Source organism: Stegostoma tigrinum, chromosome 5 (assembly GCF_030684315.1).
Source record: "Stegostoma tigrinum isolate sSteTig4 chromosome 5, sSteTig4.hap1, whole genome shotgun sequence".
NCBI classification, from domain to species: Eukaryota; Metazoa; Chordata; class Chondrichthyes; order Orectolobiformes; family Stegostomatidae; genus Stegostoma; species Stegostoma tigrinum.
This window is the reverse complement of record NC_081358.1, coordinates 52,250,739-52,275,289: the sequence shown is the minus strand read 5'-3', so window position 1 is coordinate 52,275,289 and position 24,551 is coordinate 52,250,739. Positions and strand designations below refer to the sequence as shown.

Here is a 24,551-nt window from a genome sequence, read left to right as displayed (position 1 = left end):
CAGAGTCTTTTAAAAGAGCTGAGATCACACACGGTGCTGGCCTTTGCATGACATTGAGCCCTCTGGTTCTGGAAGAACTCTGTACTGCAGGCCTAAAATTAATCAGCAATCAAGTAATGTTTTGTGATTTTTTAAATTCTTTCACATGGGAATCTGTGCTGTCTATTATGAAGAAAATGTCTTTGGAAGTTCAGCCAATGGCAGGAATTCAATATGGTAGGGCACAATGCCATCAAGTGCATTTCTAGGCAATCTGTAATATTCATATTAAACAAGTGCTCAATCTAGTAACAATCCCTCACCCAAAGAGGAAGTGTTATACAAACCCCTCCCATGGTGGGATAATAATCCTGTCGCTGTATTTAATCTGTCAGTTGATTCCAGGGCTGTGAAATTGCAGAATACTTGGGAGTTTTGACTATCCTTTAAATGTATTGTTATCAGCTTGTCAGTGGCTAATAATCCAGTTTGGGCAAGTAGGGATGGGGAATAAATGCTGCCTAGCCAGTGACGCTCTCATCCTGTTATTGAATGAGTTCGATTCCCACCATGGCAGATGGTGAAATATGTATTCAATAAAAGAAAACCAGAATGAAAAAGAAGCTAGCCTAATGTCTTCGTATGAACAGTGATTTCCAAGGCACACCTAATTTGCTGCAACTCTGATAAGCAAACATTTTTCAGTCATTTCTCATCCACGCATACAATTTGCCGTTGAGTCTGCTATTAACATGGGATTGCCATCTATCTCTGAAGACTTCTTTGTTTTGAGCCATATTAGCTGACCAGGGCTTCTGTTCCATTGATACTGGTCATTAATTTTGTGTAGATATTTTCATACCAACATATTCAGAGATGTTATTGCATACCTCTGGAGCCAGTGAGATTGAACTGGAACCCTCTGCCCAGAGGTAGGGGCAGTTAATTTTGTGCACATTATCAGTATTAATGAAGGGAATGTTGTTCATGCCTTTCCTTGTGAATACTTGGAAAAAGTTAATCATTAACAATATTTATTATCTTCTGCTCATTACTGATCCTGCAGCAAAGTCGTCCTTGACCTAAATTAACTCCCAGCTGATTAGCGCGTCAAGTGCAATTCTCTGCCTTTCTTTTTAATGTGCTCTTCAGCTCTATAACCACTGCTAATTACCACCTCACCCGAACAATGTTCTTGTATCCCCTTACCCTAACTGCAATCCACAATTTGAAATTTTACCTTCAGTCAGCTAAGTGTTCTGAAACATCTCAATGCTTCCCTTGCTGACTTGAAGTTCCTCTTTAAAACCAACTCTTTGGATAGGTTCTTGGTTGCCGTAACTACCCTGCCTGCACTTCTTTATTCGTCTTCTATACGCTGCCTTATTACATCGCTACTATTGATAAGGTTTAAATGACCTAACACAACCTGAGGCCAGATTGGCTGTTTGGTTCCCAGTTTTCTTGAACCATGTAGAGTTTTAATGTTTTCTTTGAACCCACCTCCCCTTCCTCCAACTCCATGAGGGTGATGGCTCCTTGCTGGACTCTGGTCAGTGGTGCTGAGCATTCCCCAAGGGCCAGTTGTAGATATGTCCAGTGCAGGCTGCTTGATGATAAGTCAAGGCAGCAAACCATCCTTGTTTAATTTCTCTTCCTTAAAACCAAGACATTTTGGGCATCCTGGGGGGCATCTAATGACATCATAGTTGAAATCATCTAAGTTAACACCAGTCTGCAACCTGTCAAGCTCCATGCGTCACTTACTGACCACCTTATTTGACTAAGCTACTGAGAGACTCCCACTGCATGTTTTAGTTACTGGTTACTGTTTTTGCTGGTGACTGGGCACATGCTGACTTTATTCTGGTTGACTTGTTAATTTGTGGATCACCTGCCCTGATAAGACCACGTTATTGAGAAGCATTGTAAGGAAAAGCCAGGAAACTACAGACCGGTGATCCTGACATTGGTGATGGGCAATTTGTTGGAGGGAGTCCTGAAGGACAGGATTTACATGTATTTGGAAAGGCAAGAACTGATTCGGGACAGTCAACATGGGTTTGTGCATGAGGAAGCCGTGTCTCACTAACTTGATTGAGTTTTTCGAAGAAGTAATGAAGAGGATTCATGAGGGCAGAGTGGTAGGATGTGATCTATATGGACTTCAATGAGGCGTCCAACAAGGTTCCTCATGGTAGACTGGTTAGGATGGTAGGGTCACATGGAATACCGGAAGATCTAGCTATTTGGATGGAGAGCTGGCTGAAAGGTAGGAGACAGAAGGTGGTGGTGGAAAGTTGCTTTTCAGACTGGAGGTCTGTGATGAGCAGTGTGCAACAGGATTGGTGCTGGGTCCACTGTTTTTCGTCATTTATTTATAAATGGTTTGGATGTGAACATAAGAGGTACAGTTAGTAAGTTTGCAGATGACACCAAAATTGGAGGTGTAGTGGACAACAAAGAAGGTTACCTCAGAGTACAATAAGATCTTGATCACGTGGGCCACTGGGCCGAGGAGTGGCAGATGGAGTTTAATTTAGATAAACATGAGGTGCTGCATTTTGGAAAGGCAAATCAGGCCAGGACATATATACTTAATGGTAAGGTCCTGAGAAGTATTGCTTAACAAAGATACCTTGGAGTGCAGTTTCATACTTCCTTGAAAGTGGAGTAGACGGGCTTGTGAAGAGAACGATTGGTATGCTTGTCTTTATTGGTCAGTGCATTGAGAATAGGAGTTGGCAGGTCATGTTGCAGCTGTACAGGACATTGGTTAGGCCACTATTGGAATACTGCATGCGATTCTGGTCTCCCTGCTGTAGGAAGGATGTTGTGAAACTTGAAAGGGTTCAGAAAAGATTTACAACATTGTTTCCAGTGTTGGATGGTTTGAACTATAAGCTGAAGCTGAATAGGCTGGGCCTATTTTCCCTGGGGCGTCAGAGGCTGAGGGGTGACTTTATAGAGGTTTATAAAATCATGAGGGTCATGGATAAGTTGAATAGCCAAGGTCTTTTCCTTGGGGTAAGGGAGTCCAAAACAAGAGGGCATAAGTTTAAGGTGAGTGGAGAGAGATTTAAATGGGACCCATGGGGCAACGTCTTCACATTGAGCGTGGTGCATGGATGGAATGAGGTGCCAGAGGAAGTGGTGGAGGCTGGTACAATAACAACATTTTAAAAGTATCTGAATGGGTACGTGAATAGGAACAATTTATGGACCAAATGCTGATAGATGGGACTAGATTAATTTAGGATAGCTGGTCAGCATGGACGAATTGGATCGAAGGGTCTGTTTCCATGTATACAACTCTACGATACTGTAGCTCAGAGGCGGTGAAAATTTGTTTGTGTCCACTACAGGCCAACCAAAAGCACAGTGGAGAAACTTTCTGCCACACATTTCAGTTTCTGAGCAGTAAACACTGATGGAGAAGAAGCAAAATATCACCCACCTTGATCAGTTCTGGAATATGAACCCTATACCTGGCCTGCAGTCAATTTTCCACAGTCGTGCAACTGGGGCATCTGATGGTTACATTTGTTCATGTTTATCTTGCACTGGTGAAGCATCAAAGTAAATGCATTCAGGAAGTTGTGGTCCCCAGGAATTGTTAACTAGCTTTACGTGGCTTTGTTCAAGGTTAACAGGACCTTTCCTGATATAATCAGCTAACATACTGCCTACTAGGAGCAGGCTGCTTTGTTTGATCATGGGCTCACTCAGTCACAGCTCATTTGTATTAGACCACTCGGGTATAGTTATTTGCTTTGTGTTTTATTTTAAAGTTCCAATTTTGCGCTCGGCTCTTCCAGTGTGAAATATATTCACTTGAGCAGGATTTTTAATTGTTGACTTGGATTTTGTAAAACAACATACAGGCTCCAACGAATTAGTGATTCTGTATCTATTTAACTGGTTATTGCTATTGGCATACAAAGTTATTGAGTGGTATACACATATCAACGTGTGTACATGAATGTGATTCTCCACATACTACTACACAATTAGTGATAGAATATTTTAATATGCTTGGCAATCCCTTATCCTTTCAATTCTGTACCATTTGGTGACTTATTGGTCATTTTGTAGAATTACCAAAAGAGAATTTTCCAACTCTGGACTGAGGCAACGCACTATTAGATTTCCACTTTTATTCACAGCTGACAAGGGTTTGAAAGTGGGATTAGGCTGGCACACACACATTTGGCCATCTTCCACGCTATAATTTTCTATGAAAAACCTTAAAACTCCTAATGATATGCATGATTGTTAAACCATGCAAAATGTCAATAGAATTACTCTGCTGGGAACATACATTTCAACTTGTTTCTGTACAAGAGGGCATCTCAGTTTAAGGAAGTGAAGAAGTGCCTTTTCTAAATAAAGGCACGTTCTGATGTGTACTGTGAAATGGTGTTAGGCTGGCTCAGTAACAGCATGTTTATTTTTGAATGAAGCTATCTTGATTACTGTGATGAAAGTTCGTAACATTGTTCTTTGGAAACTTCGATTCTAATGCAGAAGTAAATAGATTTACTGTTCTGAGGAAGGGTCAATCAACCCAGAACGTTAACTCTGATTTTCTCACCACAGAAACTGCCAGATCTGCTGAGCTTTTCTAGCAATTTCTGTTTTTGTTTCTGATTTACAGCATCTGCAGTTCTTTCAGTTTTTAGGAATGAATGTAGTTTTTTGTTCCAAGTCTGACTTGTTTTAAAAAGCATTTTCAAGAAATCCATAAGACTATGAAATATCAGAGCAGAAGTAGGCCATCCAGCCTATCATATCTGCTTCACCATTTAATGAAGTTATGACTGATCTGATAATCCATAACTTCACTTTTTGGCCTTTTCCCTCTTGATTCCCTCACTGATTTAAAAATCTGCCAATCTGAGCTTTGTATGTACTTGGCGGCCCAGCCTCCTACAGCTCTCTGTTGAATTCCACAAGTTCACTACGCTCCGAGAGAAGAAATTTCTCCTTATCTCTGTCTCAAATATGTGACTCCTTATTCTGAGATTTATGCTCCGTGGCCCTGCATGTATTTTGCATGTTTCAATCAGGTTGCCTGTCATTGTTATAAACTTTGATTGTAGACTGCAACTGTCACACCAACAGACAGAGTTAAGTGATAAATTGAAAGAGTCCAAGAATCTTAATTTGCCAACAAAGACAGAAGTTACTAGAAGCTCAGCAGGTTTGGCAGCATCTGTGAAGAAATAGAGTCAGTTAACATTTCGGAACCCTTCCTCAGAACTGATGGTAGCTGGGAAGACATCGGTTTATATGCAGAAAATAGGGAAGGGGTTGTGTTTGATAACCGTTTCAGCAATGAATCCAGGGTTTCATAAAAACCACGAGTGAAAAGTAGTGGTCTCAACAATACCTGGGAGCAACCTAGTGTACCACCTTTGTACTGCCTCCAATGCCAGTAAACACTTCCCTACATAAGGGGGCTAAAACTTTTCAGCCTTCCAGCTGTGGCCTAACTAGTGCCTTGTGTAGTTTTAGCAAAACTTCCTTACTCTGTCTCTTCTGTAATTTTTCCCCATTTAAACAACGTTGAGCTCCTTTATTCTTTTGTCCACAGTACGTGACCTCACATTTTCGCAATTATATTCTAACTGCTACATTAATCTCACTTGTCTAACTGTCTCTATTCCTTTGCAGGTTCTTAGTGCCATCTTCACAACTTGCTTTCCACCTGTTTTTGTGCCACTTGCAAACTTGGATGTGGTAGATCTACTTGCCTCATCCAAGTCATTAATATGTATTCTAAATAATTGTGGCCCCTACATTGATCCCTTTGGTTCACCACGAGTTACCTGATGAATAAACCTGTTATCCTGTCTTCTGTTAATTAGCCAATCCCTCTGTGATAATATACTACCTCCAACACCACAGGTTCTTATCTTATTAAGCATTGTGTCTCATCCAACTCCTTTTCAATGTCCAAATATATTATATCCACCGTTTTCCCTTTATCAACCCAGCTTGTTACCACCTCAAAGAATTTTATTAAATTTACTAGGCATGAATTCCTCTTCCTGAAACAACGCTGACTCTGCTTATTTGCATTATATATTTCAAAATGTTCTGATATTACATCCTTTATAATAGACCCTTTAACATTTTCGCAATAACAGACATTAAGCTAACTGACCAATTGTTGCCTTTTTATGTCTCCTCCCCTCTTTAAATAAAGATGTTAAATAACAGTTTTCCAGTCCTTGTTGACTTCTGCAGAATCTGAGGACTCCTGGAAGATTAGTATCAGTGCATCCACCATCTCTGTAGCTTCTTCTTTTAAAATCCTAGAATGCATCTTCATGAGGCCCGGGGGACCCCTCAGTCTTTAGCCCCTTTAGATTCCCTAGCACTTTTTCTCTAGTGATGCTTATTGTATTTATTATTTCCCCTCACCTCATGTGAATATTTAGTCATTTTTAAATGCTATTTGTGTCATTGACTGTGAAGACTGATAATAAAGTATTTATTCAACTCTTCTGCCATTTCCTAGTTCCCCATTATTATTTCTCCAGCCTCATCCTCTAAGGACCCTATGTCCGTTTTGGCTTCTCTCTTCCCTTTCAAATGCTTAAACAAGCTCCTGCTGTCTGTCTGGACATTACTTGCAAGTTCACTCTCCAAGTCCTTCCTCAATATTTATTTTGGTTGCCTTATGTTGGTTTTTAAAACTTTCTCAATTTCTGGTTTATCACTAAAGTTTGCCATATTATATGTTTTTCTTTCAATTTGATGCTAGCATTAATTTGGCTGCCTAACTACATTTGGCTTTTCCCCTTCCAAGAATTATTCTTCTTTGCTGTGAATCATGAATTATTTTCTTAAATGTCTTCAATTGATCCTAAAACCACCTTTTCCTGCTAAACACCTTTCCCAGTCCAGTTCTTCTCTTGTTTCTTCATTATTACCTTTATTTAAGCATAGCACAGTTGTTTTTGGCCTAAGATCTTCCCTGTGAACTGAATGCTAAATTTGACCATGATATGATTATTGATTCCTAGGGGGATCTTTTACTCTGAAATGTCATTTTAACTAAACTAAAAGCAAGCCTCCACCAGAAATAATTGACAAAGTGTTTGGTGACTTGAATTTTAAAACAGAGAGGTAGAGGATACATGAGAAAGGTTCATTTAGAGAAAAGAGATCAATAATGACAGAAATGCTATTAGTAGCAGTCTCCAACCAGCCAGGACTGGGAAGTCCTGAGAACAAAGTTTCAAAAGTAGAAAGCTGTTGAGTTGTCAGGAGTTTATTCAACAAGGCTGTTGAAGATATGAGTTCAAGGAATCTATAAGTGATAATAAATGAGCTAATTTTGCAGCTGGTTTTAGATTCAAATCCAGTGGGCATCACTGGCTGAGTAATCATTTATTGCCCATCCCTAGTTGCCCTTGGGAAGTTAGTGGTGAGCTGTCTTCTTTAACTGTTCAGTTTAGACAGCTATAGATAGACCTGCAATGCTGTTAGCAGGTAAGTTCCAGGATTTTGATCCATCAACACTGACAGAGTGGCGATATATTACCAAGTCAGGATGGTGAGTAGTTTAGAAGGGAACTTGCAGATGGTGGTCTCACCAAGTATTTGCTGCCCATATTTTTCCAGTTAATAGGGGTCATGAGTTTGGGAGATGCTGACTAAGGAGCCTTGGTAGGATTGTGCAGTGCATCTTGCAGGTGGTGCATACTACTGCCACTGAACGTCAGTGGTAGAGACAGTGAATGTTTGTGGATGTGGTGCCAATTAAGTATTCTCGGGGAGATACATGAATTAAAGAAAATAGCATTGAGTAAGTGTATGCACACTGATTAAATTTATGCCAGATGAGCAACGAGCTACAGCTTGCAGATAGAGGTCATTCTTCACTGAAGTTTGAGTGTCTGTAGAGCTTTGCTGAGATAGAAAGGATGAATCTTCCTCTCTAATGTTTGTAATGAAATTGTTCCAGTAGTGCCAGTGTACTAACATATAATTTGTCTTCTATTTTGTTCTGTAAAAAAAAACTTCTATCTTCCTTTTGTTCTTTAGCAGCTTATTGGAAATGTGCTTGGTGACTGACCTTGATAGTAAGCAAAAAGAACAATAATGCTATTGTCTACTTCTGCTTCTTTCTTTATGTTTTTGCTTTTTAAAAGTCCAAAAATGCCTGGTATCTAACTGCCCCACTTCCCAGTTTAATTGGGCAGAACAAGGAACAAGCAAGTCAACAGCTCCTAAGAAGCTATTTAAATGTTGTAGTGCAAAGTTTCTCAATGCGGCGGTCAGGCACCAAGGTGGGAGCTCATGCTGAAATATTTGGGGTGGTAAGCATTAAAGCAGCAAGGAAGACTCCCATACTCACTGTTTTCATAGATGTCCACCCTTACTCTTCCCTCCACCAAACCATCCCCCATTGCTCACTGAGTTACCTCCGATGTTTTAAACATCAACCTCGAGAAACGGTTTGCAAAGCACTGTTGTGGTGGAACATTGGGCTGGTTTCTCAGCCCTTGGTGAAAGCCAGTATCTGAAAGGAGATGTGGGGGATCTATGGGGACAAAGTAAATACCCGCAGTTTGTGAATCGGGAGGAACAGGAGTATATCTCCTTGATCCTAGGTATACACTTTTCTTTGACGGCATACATTGCTTTATAGCATCCGTTTCCCACCCCAAGTACAATCTTCCCTTTCTCCAGTCAACCCAACCTTGAATGGAGCCCCTTTTCCATGAGCAACTGCGGGTTTCTGACACAACAGTGCAGCTTGCTAGTGTGTGTCATGTCTGACTGGAAGCTAAACCTAACATAAAACTAAAAGAAAAGTTTTGAAGGAAGATGTAGCACAGATTCTGGCATTCTGGCAAATAAAATGAATGCTGTGGATTTACAAAGGCAGTTAATCACAAGCATGTAACAAATGCACATTTATTTTTGCAGACGTGACAAAAGTAGTCGCCAGGGAATGTCTATGGATGTTATTTGTAGGCTTTCTCGAGGGGCTTGCTATAGTATCTCATTAAAAAACTATTAGATGATGTTGAAGTTGCCTGCTTAGGAAATTGGCAGATTGGCAGGAGAAGGTGAGTGGGGATAGTGAGCAGCTGTTCCAATTGCCAGAATGAAATGAAGGGCCTGCTGCAAGCATCAGTGTTGTGGCCTCAAACATTCACCAATTTCTTCAGAACTTGGATGTTTTTTTGAAATGTCCAGGTTTGCCAACAACACAACAGTGTGATATCATAAGCAACATGCGTACAAGTATCAAACTATGATCAGGTCTTGATTGTCATTTTTCAAAATTGTGAAATGTGGATTTCAACGTAGGCAAAAGTGAGACCAGCCACCTTCTGGATTACAAAGACTAGAACAAAGCAGCTTCTAAATGTTGAAAAGCAAGAAAGAATTGAAGCCTAATGATGTGAATGTCTACGTCCGTACAGAATCAAAATGCCATGGACAGACACAGAGAAATAACCAAAGTACGACTGGGTCTTGTGTGTAGATGGCTAGTTTACAAGATCGTCCAAATCAAACTTCAGCTATGCACATCCCTGGTTCAGCCTTGAGCAGTTCTGGGCACCACACATTGAGAAGAATGTAGGTTTTAGCAGAAAGACTCCAGGACTCCAGCTGCAAACTGCACAATGATATTACACAAACTAGAGTCATGTAGCTTGGAGCAGAGTGATATGGTCTAAGGTTTCATGGTGTTATATGGAACAAAGCAGATAAAGAAAAGCTATATTCACTGATTGGGGAGGCATAACCTAAAAATTAAAGCTAGACATTTCAGGAATGAAACTAGTAAACACTTACACACACAGAAAGGGTAGTAAACATTAGGAACTCTCTTCTGTGAATAATACTCGGTCAGTTGTTAATTTTATAACTGTGATTGGTTAAGTAAAATGTTATTGCTGTACGGAACAAAGGCAGTTATTTGGAGTTGGGCCCCAGACTAGCTGTGATGTCCTTGAATGGAACAGATTCAAGAGACTAAAGAGTGTACTTTTGTTCTAGTATTCCTAATTTTATAAAGAAAGCCTGGATAGGCCTGGACTTTTTCCCAAGAGCATAGGAGGTTGAGAGGTGACCTTATAGAGGTATATGAAATCATGAGGGGCATAGATAAGGTGAATAGCATAAGTCATTTCTCTAAGGTGTGGGAGTTCAAGATTAAGGAGCATATTTTTAAAGTGAGAAGAGAGATATTTAAAAGGGACCTGAGGGGCAACGTTTTCACACAGAAGGTGGTTTGTGTGAAATGAACTGCCAGAGGACGTGGTAGATGCAGATGCAGGTACAGTTACAGCATTTAAAAGACATTTGGACAGGTATGTGAATACGAAATATTTGGTGGGATATAGGCCCAACACGAGCATTTGGGTGGGATTGGTTTTAGTTTGGGAAACTTGGTCAACAGGAACAAGTTGGTGCAGCCCTCATGTCTGGAATGAATTAAAAAATTAGTGTTGGTGAATTCATCTGTTACTTGAAAATACCCTGCTTCCTTGTTATGAAACTCTGTCTGTCTGAATATTGGCCTGCAATATTTGCAGCACTGGTGACACTGAAATACAGTACCTGATATTAGTGTGGGTAAAGTGCAATGAAATGTCACGTCATTTCTTATCTCAGGTTACTTCCTACTGAATAAGCTGGGATACTGTCATTTAATTGGCAGTGCTCAGAACAAAAGAGTGCCTGTTGTCATTAAGGTTCAGTTTTAAAATTGTGGCTTATGCTCATCCATTCAATTATGTTTAATACATTTTATACTTTTAGCTTCCTTGTAAATTGATTGATGACATGAGTAATGATTGCCAACATGCTACTTTAAAGGAAAATGTTCATGAGATATGTGATACTGGCAAAGAAAAACCTGTAGTTACTACTCTGCGCTACTGGTGGGGCCATTTGAGAAGCCAAAAAGATAATAAATATTGTGTAACTAGCACCACTTGAAGGCCAGATCACACAGATGACAGCTCTACTTCTCTGGTGGGCATTATTGTACCAATTGTGCTTTTCATCCAATCCCATGGTCATTATTTCAGGAGATGTTTATGTGCAAGAGCCAAGATATTGACGTCAAGGAAACAGCAGAAGAACCTTTTTTTAAAAATTTTAGTCATGACCTTAACCTGGAATCAATCTTCTTATTTTGCAGGCTGATCTTTTAATCGGTGATTATTTTTAACTTTCATCTCTTTTTTTGTCCCTCTACCCTTCCTTCAGCTGATTACAAAGAGAGCTTCAATACTATTGGAAACATTGAAGAAATTGCGTACAATGCTATCTCTTTCACATGGGATGTAAATGAGGAAGCCAAGGTAAGTTTATTTTGAGGAGCAGTCTTTATTGTTGGTGCATGAGAGTTGGAATCACTCTTACCTCTTAGACAGAAGGTTGTAGGTTCAAGTCCCAATTGGACCTTCAAAAATCTTGGCTGATTATCCAAACAGAGCTGAGGGCGTAACGTACTGTCACAACAAGAGCCATCTTTTGGACAAGATGTTATACCGAGTCGCCCCCTACCCCTCAGGTGGATGCAAAAGATCTCAATTACAAGATTTTGAAAAAAGCCCTTTGAAAGGTAATCCTCGTGTCCTGGCCAATATTTAGCTTTACCTTTTGTTATATTGTCTTAGTCAATCAATGTCTGTACGTTTGGTGCTGGCAATTGAAAGGTGAGATCAAAGGGCTAATGTTGTTATCACAGCAGCAAATGTTCACGTGGCAATAAAGAAACTGTATGAATTGACATTTTGTTGACTTATTGTCACCATAACTGGAAATGAAGGAGATTCCGTATCTATTTGTAAATGGAGCAGGAGCAACTTGGTGGAAATTGTTACCTCAAATCAATTGTACTCTGAAAGATTTTATTCTTAATATTTGCTCTCTGATCATGTCAGAATAAACTTGATGGAATGTCATTTACCTTGAGCAGTAACATAAGCTGCCATTATGTTAGTGCTGTCAGATATTCAATGGCTATGATTAAGAAGACCTTTCTAAATAGAGAACGGCCAACTTTAGGTAGAGTTGTGGAGTTGTCCCTTTTAAACAGGATTGATTGATTTGACAAGGAACCAATAATGCTGGACAGGAAATTTGATCCCATCTATAATAATAGGAGCAGGGAAGTGGGTGAGTGAAGAGAAAATATAAATCTAGTTGAGCACAATTGGCTTATAGTCTTGATATGAAACTGTTTCTTTACATGGCATAAAACTATATGATCAGTATTATAAATTCAATACTTGGGAGTAAATTATAAAATCTCCTAGTTGTTAGAGTCGCTAAGAGAAACAAAAATGTACCATTGTACCCATTTAGAGGTATGTATGAGTGTTTTCTGAAGCAAGATGTATGCACTTCAGAATAACTGGGAATTTTTGTGACCTACCGCGCTGATGTAGTACAGACACACTCTGAATTTCCACAAGAAGCTAATACCCATCAAGTCCAGAAGAGAGTATGTGAGGGAGGCTCTGAACTTTCAAGTCAGTGGGTTAAACCCATTGTGCTTTCCACTGAGACAGAATGCACAGCTGAAGTGACTCATGGAAGGCCTGTAAAAGCCCCGATTGAACATGTTCGACTCTGATGAAGTAGAGCTGTCACACAGGCAGACTTCCCTATTGTCAGCAACTCTCTCCTCTTGTGTTCCATTCCATTTAGGCCATTAAGGGAAGGGTTGTGTTTTGATAGTATTGAATAACTGCCACTGATTTAACATACCTCTGGTAAATGGATAGCCAGTGGTCTCTGTGTTGACTTTTAAGTTTTTGAAGAGCCTTACCCAAAAATAGTTTGTAACACCATTGATGGATATGAGACTGGTAGCTGTTCAAAATACAAGCTAATCAAATTATCAATTTATTTAAACAAAACCAGTGCATTTAAATCCAGTTCTTTAAAATAAGGCTTAACTTTTAAGCTTCCACTCTAGCTCTCCAGACAGGTATTGTCTGCGTGACTAAGCATTACAATTAAACTTACTATGACATTTTATGTTGCTAGGATACAGTCATAGTTGAACTGACTTGAAAGGTTACTGCAGGAAGAAAGTTTGTCAGGTACATATTATTAACAAACCTAGCGCTTTCAATCGTTCCTTTCAAATATGTGCGTATTTGACATAAGATGCTGCTACTCCTACCTGACAGCAATGTTGCTTTGACTTGCACTCACTGGTGAAACATGGCAGGTACAAAGACTGTTCTTCCTAAGCGGTTGGCACACAATGAGCTGTACAATAAATCTTTAAATATTCTCTGACACAGCATCGATGGATGAATGTTCAAGTTTGGCTTTTCACAGTGACCGCTCTGAGCTGCGTTGAGCAACTAGTCAGGAAATTGGGTTAATCATGTTGTCCAGTTGCAAGCAGCAACAATCAGAAGAAGAAAGTCAAAGCAATGTGATTTCTGATGGCAACCAACAAAAGTGGACTTCTGGTAATGCTCCTGGTTGCAGACTAAATTTTAAAAGTCATGCACAACATCCCATGGTAAACTGAGCCTTGATTTTTGGACTCTCACTATTCTCGGCTATTTGTGAGCTCGTGCAACTTACCAGCTTTCCCTTTTAGAGATCCGTTTTGGAAGTTGTAATATGTCTACAATGATGCCTATGATAGTGAAAGAATATCATGTTCTTTACTGTGCTTTTCTTTTTTGGATTTATACATGTTTCTCATTACTATAACCAAGAAACAAATAAACAGAGAGACTATTTTTCAATTCTTATTATTCTTGAACAATGTGTTTATTTAATGGGTATTTCCAACTTGCGTGGACAAATACTTCAATCATGAAGGACTACCATTAGAAAAACATCCAGGTCAATGATTTTCCATCTTAAATTGCTGTGGCAGTCAGCAGGCCAGCCAGGCTCTCTGCAGAAAGGAAATAAGTCATCGTTCTGAATTTATGACCAGAATTCATATCGACCTGAAACATTGCTTCCCCACTTCCTGCTTATGTTACCAGACCTGATGAATGATGCAAAATTTTTCAGTTATCTGATTTACAGCATCTGCAGGATTTTGTTCTTAATTTATGACTTTAAAGCTTCTTGTGTGGTGACCCCTGCATAGGGCTTCCCTTAGCTCAACTTCCAAAAGTCAATTGCCATAATGATACTCCTTAGCAAGAAATGATCTAAGTAGTTAGCTGGGACTTTGCTGATCCTTTGCAGTTTCTCAGGGCTTTCCATCAAAATCATGACAGAAGAATTGGAAAACCCTGTAGGCATCTACTTCAATGTGTCACCAAATGCAATAATTTGATAATGTCTTGACCATCTGATTATTGTGACTCCTCAGTAGAATTTTCATTTAAGTCCAGTAAAGTATTTAGCATCTAATCAACGATTAAGGACATTTCAAGTAAACATAGCGTTCTGCACCTTACTCATCAGGTCCTCAGAAACCAAATCATTGATTTTTTTTTTATATAGCAAAATCCTGACTATTTGTTGGGCTGTTAATGTGATCTGAGAAGCTAGTCTTAGTAAACATGGTGTGTACTTTCCTGCATGGGTTATACATGATGTGTCAGGATCCAAAAGCTTGTTGCGGGTGAAGTTTTACTGAATTTTGAGTTTCAGGAACATGGCACATCTTTTTAAGCCTTCCCCCATCCCCCCCAAAAAATCTGTTGCCACAGGTGTATTTAAATGCATCAATCTAAGTGATTTTTAAACATTGTAACTGTGCCCACATCCACCACTCCTTAGCAAGTTCATTCCACACACAAACCATCATCTGTGTAAGAAGTTTGCCTTGCATGTCTTTTTTAAATCTCTCTCTTTCCACCTTAAAAATGCATCCCCTAGTTTTGAAATGTCCCATCCTAAGGAAAATACAACAATAACCCTGTCTATACCCCACCCCACCCCATGATTTCATAAACCTCTACAAGATCACCTGTAACCCTTTTATTCTCCGGTGGAAAAGTCCCAGCCTGTCCAGCTTTTCTTTATAACTCGAACCTTCCATACTTGGCAACATCCTGGTAAACATCTCTTCTGAACCCTCTCCAATTAAATAATAACCCTCCTATAACTGGGCAACCAAAACTGGATACAGTACTCCAGAAAAGGCCTTGCCAATGTCCTATACAACCTCAACATGACTTTCCAATTCCTATACTCAAAAGAACTCAGCAATGACGGCAAGTGTGCTAATCAGCTTTTTAACTAGTCTATATACCTGTGATGCAAACTTCTAAACCCCTAAGTCTGTTTGTTGTACCAAAATGTAATACCCACTGTTTTATATCAGCAAACAGTAATTTTTATCTTCACTGAATTTTTTTCAATAACAGGGATTATGGAAACCACCAAACCCCGCATCCTCATCACAATGCCCAGACCAGTCTGCTTTGTCTGAGAATTAAGATTGACAGTTAACTATCATTGCTGCATTTCCATGCCAATGATAGCCCACTTCTCATGCTATATAAAACAATTTTTTTCAAGTTTCTTGTCTGCTAGTTCTAATGAGTTCAAGATGAAAAGCTTAATCTTCCAGTCTGTTTTTAGTGATGTTTAAGTTCTCACAATCTGGCTCATTCATTGCTTCTGTGCCTGCTGATCAATGCTGCCTCTGGGTTTCAGCAATACTTCTAGAATCATAGAATCCATACAGTGTGGAAGCAGGCCATTCAGCCCATTGAGTCTACATTGACCCTCTGAAGAGCATCTGGTCCAGACCCATCCCCATACCCTATCCCTGTAAGCCTGTATTTGGCATGGCTAATCCACCTGCACATCCCTGGAAACTGTGGACAATCTAGCATGGTGCACACCTTTGATCTGTTTAAGAAGAATTCTGTGTTCAAATTGCAGCATAGCCACCTCCACCCTTTCTCTAAGTCTCCTCCAGTCCAAGAAGCCTTTCAGATATTTGCACACCTCCAATACTGGCTGCTTGGGCATTCCTGATTTTAATTGCTGCATCATTGGTGGGCATAGCTTCGGCTGCTAAAACCTGAAGCTTAGGAAACAGAAATCGAAACAAATAGATATAATACAAGCAGATGTAAATGGATATGATATGGTAGCCATTTTAGAGATTTGGCTTCTTGATAATCAAAGCTTAGGAGCTGAATATTTATGAATACTTTTTTATAGGAAAGGAAAAATGGAGATGAGGTCGCTGTTTTAATAAATTAAGAGATCGCCACAATTGTGTGAAATGATCTTGACTTGAAAGTTCAAAATGCAGATTCACTTTGTGCGGATGTAAAAAGTAGCAAAGGGAAAAAAGGTCTCTGGCAGCAATAATTGCACTATAGAACAGAGCATAGATTGACAAATAATGTGGATTTGTAAGAGATATTGCAATAAGAGATTTGAATCCTTTATATAGGTTGGACACATCAAATTGGCAAAGGTGACTGATAATAAGTTCATGGAGTGTATTTGGGACAGTTTCTCTTGTGTTGTGGAACTACCTTGGGAACAGGCTAATGCAAAATGAGGTAGGCTTAATCAATGATCTCTCAATAAAGGGTTCTCAACATAAGACTGATCGAAACATTGATAGAATTTCACATTCAATTTGAAAGTAAGAAACTTGGGTCTGAAACTAATCTCTTAAAACAATTGCACAGGATTCCTACAGACTTCCTACAGACAAAGGGGGTGGCCATGGGCACCCGCATGGGCCCCAGCTATGCCTGCCTCTTTGTAGGTTACGTAGAACAGTCCCTCTTCTGCACCTACACAGGCCCCAAACCCCACCTCTTCCTCCGTTATATTGATGACTGTATTGGCGCCACCTCTTGCTCCCCAGAGGAGCTCGAACAGTTCATCCACTTCACCAATACCTTCCACCCCAACCTTCAGTTCACCTGGGCCATCTCCAGCACATCCCTCACCTTCCTGGACCCCTCAGTCTCCATCTCAGGCAACCAGCTTGTAACTGATGTCCATTTCAAGCCCACCAACTCCCACAGCTACCTAGAATACACCTCCTCCCACCCACCCTCCTGCAAAAATTCCATCCCCATTCCCAAATCCTCTGCCTCCGCCGCATCTGCTCCCACGATGAGGCATTCCACTCCCGCACATCCCAGATGTCCAAGTTCTTTAAGGACTGCAACTTTCCCCCCACGGTGGTCGAGAACGCCCTTGACCGCGTCTCCCGCATTTCCCGCAACACATCCCTCACACCCCGCCCCCGCCACAACCGCCCAAAGAGGATCCCCCTTGTTCTCACACACCACCCCTCCAACCTCCGGATACAACGCATCATCCTCCAACACTTCCGCCATCTACAATCCGACCCCACCACCCAAGACATTTTTCCATCCCCACCCTTGTCTGCTTTCCGGAGAGACCACTCTCTCCGTGACTCCCTTGTCCGCTCCACACTCCCCTCCAACCCCACCACACCCGGCACCTTCCCCTGCAACCGCAGGAAATGCTACACTTGCCCCCACACCTCCTCCCTCACCCCTATCCCAGGCCCCAAGATGACTCTCCATATTAAGCAGAGGTTCACCTGCACATCTGCCAATGTGGTATACTGCATCCACTGTACCCGGTGTGGCTGCCTCTACATTGGGGAAACCAAGCGGAGGCTTGGGGACCGCTTTGCAGAACACCGCCGCTCGGTTCACAATAAACAACTGCACCTCCCAGTCACAAACCATTTCCTCTCCCCCTCCCATTCTTTAGATGACGTGTCCATCATGGGCCTCCTGCAGTGCCACAATGATGCCACCCAAAGGTTGCAGGAACAGCAACTCATGTTCCACTTGGGAACCCTGCAGCCCAATGGTATCAATGTGGACTTCACCAGCTTCAAAATCTCCCCTTCCCCCACCGCATCCCTAAACCATCCCAGTTCGTCCCCTCCCCCCACTGCACCACACAACCAGCCCAGCTCTTCCCCTCCACCCACTGCATCCCAAAACCAGTCCAACCTGTCTCTGCTTCCCTAATCTGTTCGTCCTCTCACCCATCCTTTCCTCCCACCCCAAGCCACACCTCCATCTCCTACCTACTAACCTCATCCCACTTCCTTGTCCTGTCCGTCTTCCCTGGACTGACCCATCCCCTCCCTACCTCCCCACCTATACTCTCCTCTCCACCTATCTTCTTTTCTCTCCATCTTCGGTCCGCCTCCCCCTCTCTCCCTATTTATTCCAGAACCCTCACCCCATCCCCCTCTCTGATGAAGGGAATAGGCCTGAAACGTCAGCTTTTGTGCTCCTGAGATGCTGCTGGGCCTGCTGTGTTCATCCAGCCTCACATTTTATTATCTTGCAAAGGATTAAAGACATCATGAGTAATGGTTGTTTGGGAAAATACACTTAAAAATGAAAATGGTAAATAAGAAGTTGCATATGTTTAAGGAGATATTTCTTGACTCTAAACAAATAGATATTTCCATTGGGGTAGAAAGACACTAACAAAAGGATGTGCCATCTGTGACCCGTCAATGAAGTTGAGGATGTGTCCCAAATTGAAAAAAAAATAATGACACAAAGATGAATGTAAGCCAGAACGTTGGGAGAATCTTAGAGACCAGCAGAAATATGGCTTGTAAAAAGGTGAAATTAGATGAGAATAAACTAGCAAGAAGCACAGCAGCAAACAAGGGTTTATATTAGTACATAGAGAGTAACTAAAGTAAATGTTGCTTCATGAGAGGATAAGACTGTGACATTGATAATGGGGGTGAGAAAGAAAATAGTAGAGGCTTTGATTAGCTATTTGCATGTATTTATATGGTAGAAGACCACTAAAATCTCAAAAATCCTAGAAAATCAAGAGGTAAAAGGGAGGGAGGAATATCATAAGACATAGGAGTAGAATTAGACCATTCAGCCCATCAGGTCTGCTCCACCATCCAGTCATGTTTGATATGTTTCACAGCTCCATTCTTCTGTCTTCTCCCCAACACTTGATCTTCTTGCTACCCAATAACCTATCTATCTCTGTCTTAAAAATACTCAATGACCAAACTAGTTTCTCGGAAGGAATCCAGCCATGATGAGAAGTGTAGAGCTAGAAGATTGTTATTATTAAATTGAAGAGTGTTCAGAAAAGATTTACATGGATCTTGATGAGACTGGAGAGTTTGAGTTAAAAAGAGAGGCTGGATAGGCTTTTCTCCCCTGGAGTATAGAAGGTTGATGGGTGACCTTATTTCAGTTTATGAAATCATGAGGGGATAGATAAAGTTATTAACAAAAGTCTTTCCCTAGGTTAGGGGATTTCAGAACAAAGGGGGTATATATTTAAGATGAGAGGAGAAAGATTCCAAAGGGACCTGAAGGGCAACTTTTTCCTCAGACGCCGATGTGTATATGGAATAAACTGCCAAAGGAAGTGGATGATGCAGGTACAGTTACCACATTTAAAAGACATTTGGACAGCTACATGAAAAGGAAAGGTTTGAAAGGATATAGCGTCATAGAGTTATACAGCATGGAAATAGACTTTTCAGTCCAACATGTCTGTGCTACCCAGATATAGACTGATCTGGTCCCATTTGCTAGCATTTGGCCCATATCCCTCTCAACCCTTTCAATGGACTGAGGAATTGGCAGGTGGAGTTTAATTTAGGTAAGAGTGAGGTGTTGCATTTTGGTAAGGCAAATTAGGCCAGGACTCGTGCAGTTAATGGAAGGGCCTTGGAGAATGTGGCTGAGCAAAGAAATCTTAGAGTGCAGGTACATAGTTCCTTGAAAGTGGAGTTGCAAATAGGATGGTGAAGAATGTGTTTGACATGCTTGTCTTTATTGGTCAGAACATTGAGTATAAAAGTTAGGATTGTCATGTTGCGGCTGTACAGAACTTTGCTCAGGCCACATTTCGTATACTGCGTCCAATTTTGGACTCCCTGCTACGGGAAAAATGTTGTTAAACTTGGTTCAAAAAAGATTTAATAGGTTGTTGCAGGGACTGGAGGGCTTGAGCTCCAATGAGAGGTTAAATAATCTGCAACATTTTTCCCTTGAGTGTCATAGGCTGAGGAATGACCTTTTATAGAGGTTTATAAAATCATGAGGGCCATGGATAGGGTAAATAGTCAAAGTACTTTTCCAAGGGTAGGGGAGTCCAAATCTTGAGAGAACAGGTTTGAGGTGAGAGGGTCAAGATTTAAAAGTGACCTGAGGGGTAACTTCTTCACGCAGGAGGTGATGTGTATATGGAATGAGCACCAGAGGAAGTGGTAGAGGCTGGCATAATTACAATATTTAAAAGGCATCAGAGTGGATACACTAACAGGGAGTGGGCCAAGCACAGACAAGTGGAACTAGTTTAGTTTGGGGAAACTTAATTGGCATGGATGAGTTGGACTGAAGGATCTGCTTTCATGCTGTATGACTTGGCCTCCACAGCCTTTTGTGGTACTGAGTTCCACTGATTGATCACCCTCTGGCTGAAGAAATTCTCCTCATCTTTGTTCTAAAGGGCCATCCCATCTCTCTGAGTCTGTCTGTCCTATTAATGGAAACATCTTCTCCACATCCAATCTATCCATGCCTCTCAGTATTCTGTAAGTTTCAGAGAGATACCCCCTCATCCTTCTAAACTCCATTGGGATCCAGAGTCCTCAACTGCTCCTCATGTGACAACCCATTCATCTCTGGTATCATTCTTGTAAATCTCCAATGAAGCCCCTCTCATGCCAGCATGCCCTTCTTTAGACCTGAGACCCAAAACTGCTGTCAGTATTCCAAATGCAGTCTGACCAGAGCTTATACAAAATTAGTAGCACATCTCTGCCATTGTATTCTAGCTCTCTTGAAATGAATGTGAACATTGAGCTTTCCTTCTGAACTACCAACTGAACCTGCATGTTAACCTTAAGAGAATCCTAAACCCGGGCTCCCAAGTCCTCTTCTGCTTCAGATTTCCAAAGCTATTCCCTTTTTAGAACATAGTCTATGACTCTATTCTTCCTACCACAGTGTATAATGTCACATTTTCTCACATGGTATTCCACTTGCAACATCTTTGGCCATTTTCCTAGCCTGTCCAAGTCCTTCTGTAGCCACGCTGCTTCCTCAAGACTACTAGTCTTTCCACCTATATTTGTGTCATCTGCAAACTTAGCAACAATGTCCTCAGCTCCTTCATCCAAAACATTAATGTATAACACGAATAGTTGTCGTCCTAACATGGACCCTTGTGCAACTCCACTAGTCACTGGCTATCATCCTGAAAAAGACTTCTTTATCCCCACTCTCTGCCTTCTGCCAGTCAGCCTATATTATATTCATACCTTGACTCTAACACTGTGGGCTGTTATCTGATTTTGCAGCCTTCTGTGCAACACCTTGTCAAAGACCTTCTGGAAATCCAAGCAGATCATACACTGGCTCTTCTTTATCCAACCTACAATGCTTTGAGGAGGTAATGAGTAACAGATTTGTCAGGCATGCTGACTGACCCCTATTTTACCATTAATTTCCAAGTACTTCACAATCTCCTCCTTAATAATGGACTATAAAATCTTACCTACGGTTGAGGTCAGGCTAACCAGCTTATAGTTTCCTGTCTTTTGCTTCGCTCCCTTCTTAAATGGTAATTTTATGTTAGCCATTTTCCAATCTTCTAAGACCCTCCCTGACTCCAGTGATTCCTGTAATATTACCACTTAAAGCTTCTACGATCTCCTCAGCCATCTCCTTCAAATCTCTGGTTATAGTCAAATTGGTCCAGATGATTTATCCACCTTTAGACCATTCAGCTTCCTCAGAACTTTTCCTCAGTGATGGCCACTAGACTCTCCTCTACCCCCCCGATCTCTTGAAGTTCTGGTAGGTTGCTGGTGTCTTTCAGGTGAAGACTGATGCAAAGTGTCTATTAAGTTCCTCTGCCATTTTTTGTATTCTCCATTACTACTCGATAGCCTCATTTTCCAGTGATCTAATGTTTACTCTTGCTTTTCTCTTACTTTTTAGATATCATTTTTAAAAAATGCTCCTGCAATCTTCATGCATATTACTAACTAGCTTACTGCCATAATTGATCTTCTGCCCCCTTATTACTCTCTTAAGTTATTCTCTGCTGTCTTTTAAAGGCTCTCCAATTCTCTGCTTCCCATTAATCTTTAGAATGTGGTTTCTTGTTTGCTTTTCTGCTGTCCTTGCCCCCCCACGACTGCCACCAACAGATAGTATGTTTCTTCTTCCTTCGGATGAATTTCTGCTGTGCCTCCCAAATTACCACAGAAGCCCCTGCCATTTCTGCTCCACTGGCTTCCCTGCTAGAGATCCTCCCCTGTTGACTTCCAATCATCTCTAGTCAGCTTCTCCCTCATGACTTTGTAACTACCTTAACTTGATTGTAATGCCGTCACAACTGATTCAAACATCTCCGTCTGAAACTGAAGGTTGAATTCTATCATATTGTGGTTATTGCCCCATAGCATTTCCTTTTCCTTGAGCTCTCACATCAAGCCTGCCTCATTATACATCTCTAAATCCCTAGTGTGGTTATTTTAAATTTAAAAAAAAATTTTGTGGACATTACACAAATTCATTTTCCTGAGATCCACTACCAACCTGATTTTTCCAGTTCATTCTCACAGCCCAAGAATCTCAATTCCTGGGAATGGTTGCTAGGAAAAGAAACTAAACACTGTCAAGTCCCCTAGACCTGATGCTATTCATCGTAAGATCTTAAAAGAATGGACTGGAGCGATAGTCAATGCTTCAGTTGTAATCTTCCTAAGTTTCCTAGATTCTGGAAATATCCCAGTAACTGTAAAATTGTCAATGTAACAACCATCTTCAAGAAAAAAGGAATCCATTGTTAATGAAATAGCAGGACATTTCAATAGTAACAGTACAATCGGGTGGTGTCTCTGAATTGTAAAACATGTTTGACTAATTTATTTATCTATTGAGAAGATTAGGCAGGCCGATAAAAGGGGAGTGAGTAGATATACTGCACATAGGTTTTCAACAGGCATTCAATATGATACTTCCTAAATGGTTCCTACACAATTTTAGAGCTCATGGTGTTGGGACTGATATATCCACTTGGATGGGTCATGGATTAAAAGTGGGAAACAGTCAGGATTAGTGAAACATTTTTACATTGGCAAACTGTAACTAGGAGTACCACAGGGATCGGTGCTGGGACCTCCAGTATTTACAATCTATATTAATGACTTTGATGAAGGTATTGGGTGTTTTGCAGCCAAGTGTGTTGACCATACAAAGATAAAAGGGAAAACAAGTTGTGAGCAGGATACATAGGGCAGGATTTTCCCCTTCTGGTGTGGTTTGAGCAACGGCAAGCGCGGTGAGAAATATGGTGAGAATGAAGAAATTGGATTCTTAACATCGAGAATCAATTTCTCAAATTTTCACCTCGAGCCTTAAATGGTTTTTGCCATTGAGCAGTTGACTACCTAGTTTCCATGCGTTTGCATTGTATTTATTTGCACCTTCCAATTCTTCTCTCCTTCCCCAAGAAACTGGACATGAATCCCAACGTGTTAATCAGAGCAGGACCCTGGTGACGGTAGCACATTGAATGTGTGACCCACTCAGCATACAGAAGTGTCTTCAGAACAATGTCCCTGTCTGCTCCATGGTCACTATTCTCCACAATACTTTGTCCACACACATTGGTATTGGCAAACCACCATCCACACCACATCATCTTGGCTTATTTCAGACCAACCTTCACGTCATTCAGCCCTTCACCACTTTACCTGGGGGCTGCTGGACCCCTATGACTTGTTTCTGCCAGGTTGACTTGCACACAGGGACAGAGACACAACTGTCCCACCTACACTGGACGGATTTGCACTCCCATAGATGCACACTTTCTGCTCTTAGCTGGCTTTCTTAGTGCATAATTATGTACCATTTACTTGGAGGCTGCCAATCTCTGTATACTTCACATTCCTTTCTTAGTGCACACACACTTCTTATAAGTTTATCTCTAATAGGGCGTTCTATCTAATGCGGCGATATTATCTCCTGTGACATAAGAAACTGGACATGGTAATAAAGAATATAACAGACATGTATTACAACCAACCATAACATACATGAGTGTAAGCTGTTAGGTTACAGAAGAGAAGCATATTTCAGGTAATATGCCATTCTTCAAGTGATTCAAGTTAAGCTGGAATATGAGACCTATATGCCCTCAGGTCATATGCAATGATACTGTCGATAATGACTGTCTCTTAAATGTATACTGACTGTAAGACATAACACATACCCCTTTCTTTAAAAAGAAAAACATCCCTTGTATATTTTTATATCCCATACTGATGTACATGTTTTGTCTGGGCATGTATTGTCAATTCAATAATTATACAAACAAGTAAAACAGAATTTACAAGACTAATGTTTCAAAATTCAATGTCATTGCTCTGGAGGGTTGATAACTTGACCTGATCTGATGATATGCCGAGCTGGAGAGGTACGCATTGTTCTCAGTTGCATTTGCTTTCCAATTTGGGTGCCTTGCTGCTGGGTGCTAACACTCGACATCACTACACATTGTCATTGTTGGAGTGTTTGTCTTTACTGTCCTGTGTGTGACTGCTATTCCATGCA

The 24,551-nt window shown here is 40.9% G+C and overlaps 1 protein-coding gene across 1 annotated transcript in view; it reads left to right on the top strand.

Annotated features, from left to right (window-relative positions):
• LOC125451831 (grainyhead-like protein 2 homolog) overlaps positions 1 to 24,551 on the top strand; it is a 133,336-nt gene that overhangs the window by 89,085 nt on the left and 19,700 nt on the right. The window contains exon 8 of the mRNA XM_048529463.2: positions 11,227 to 11,321. Coding sequence (XP_048385420.1) covers positions 11,227 to 11,321 — 95 coding nt within the window. The remainder of the gene's footprint in view (positions 1 to 11,226; positions 11,322 to 24,551) is intronic.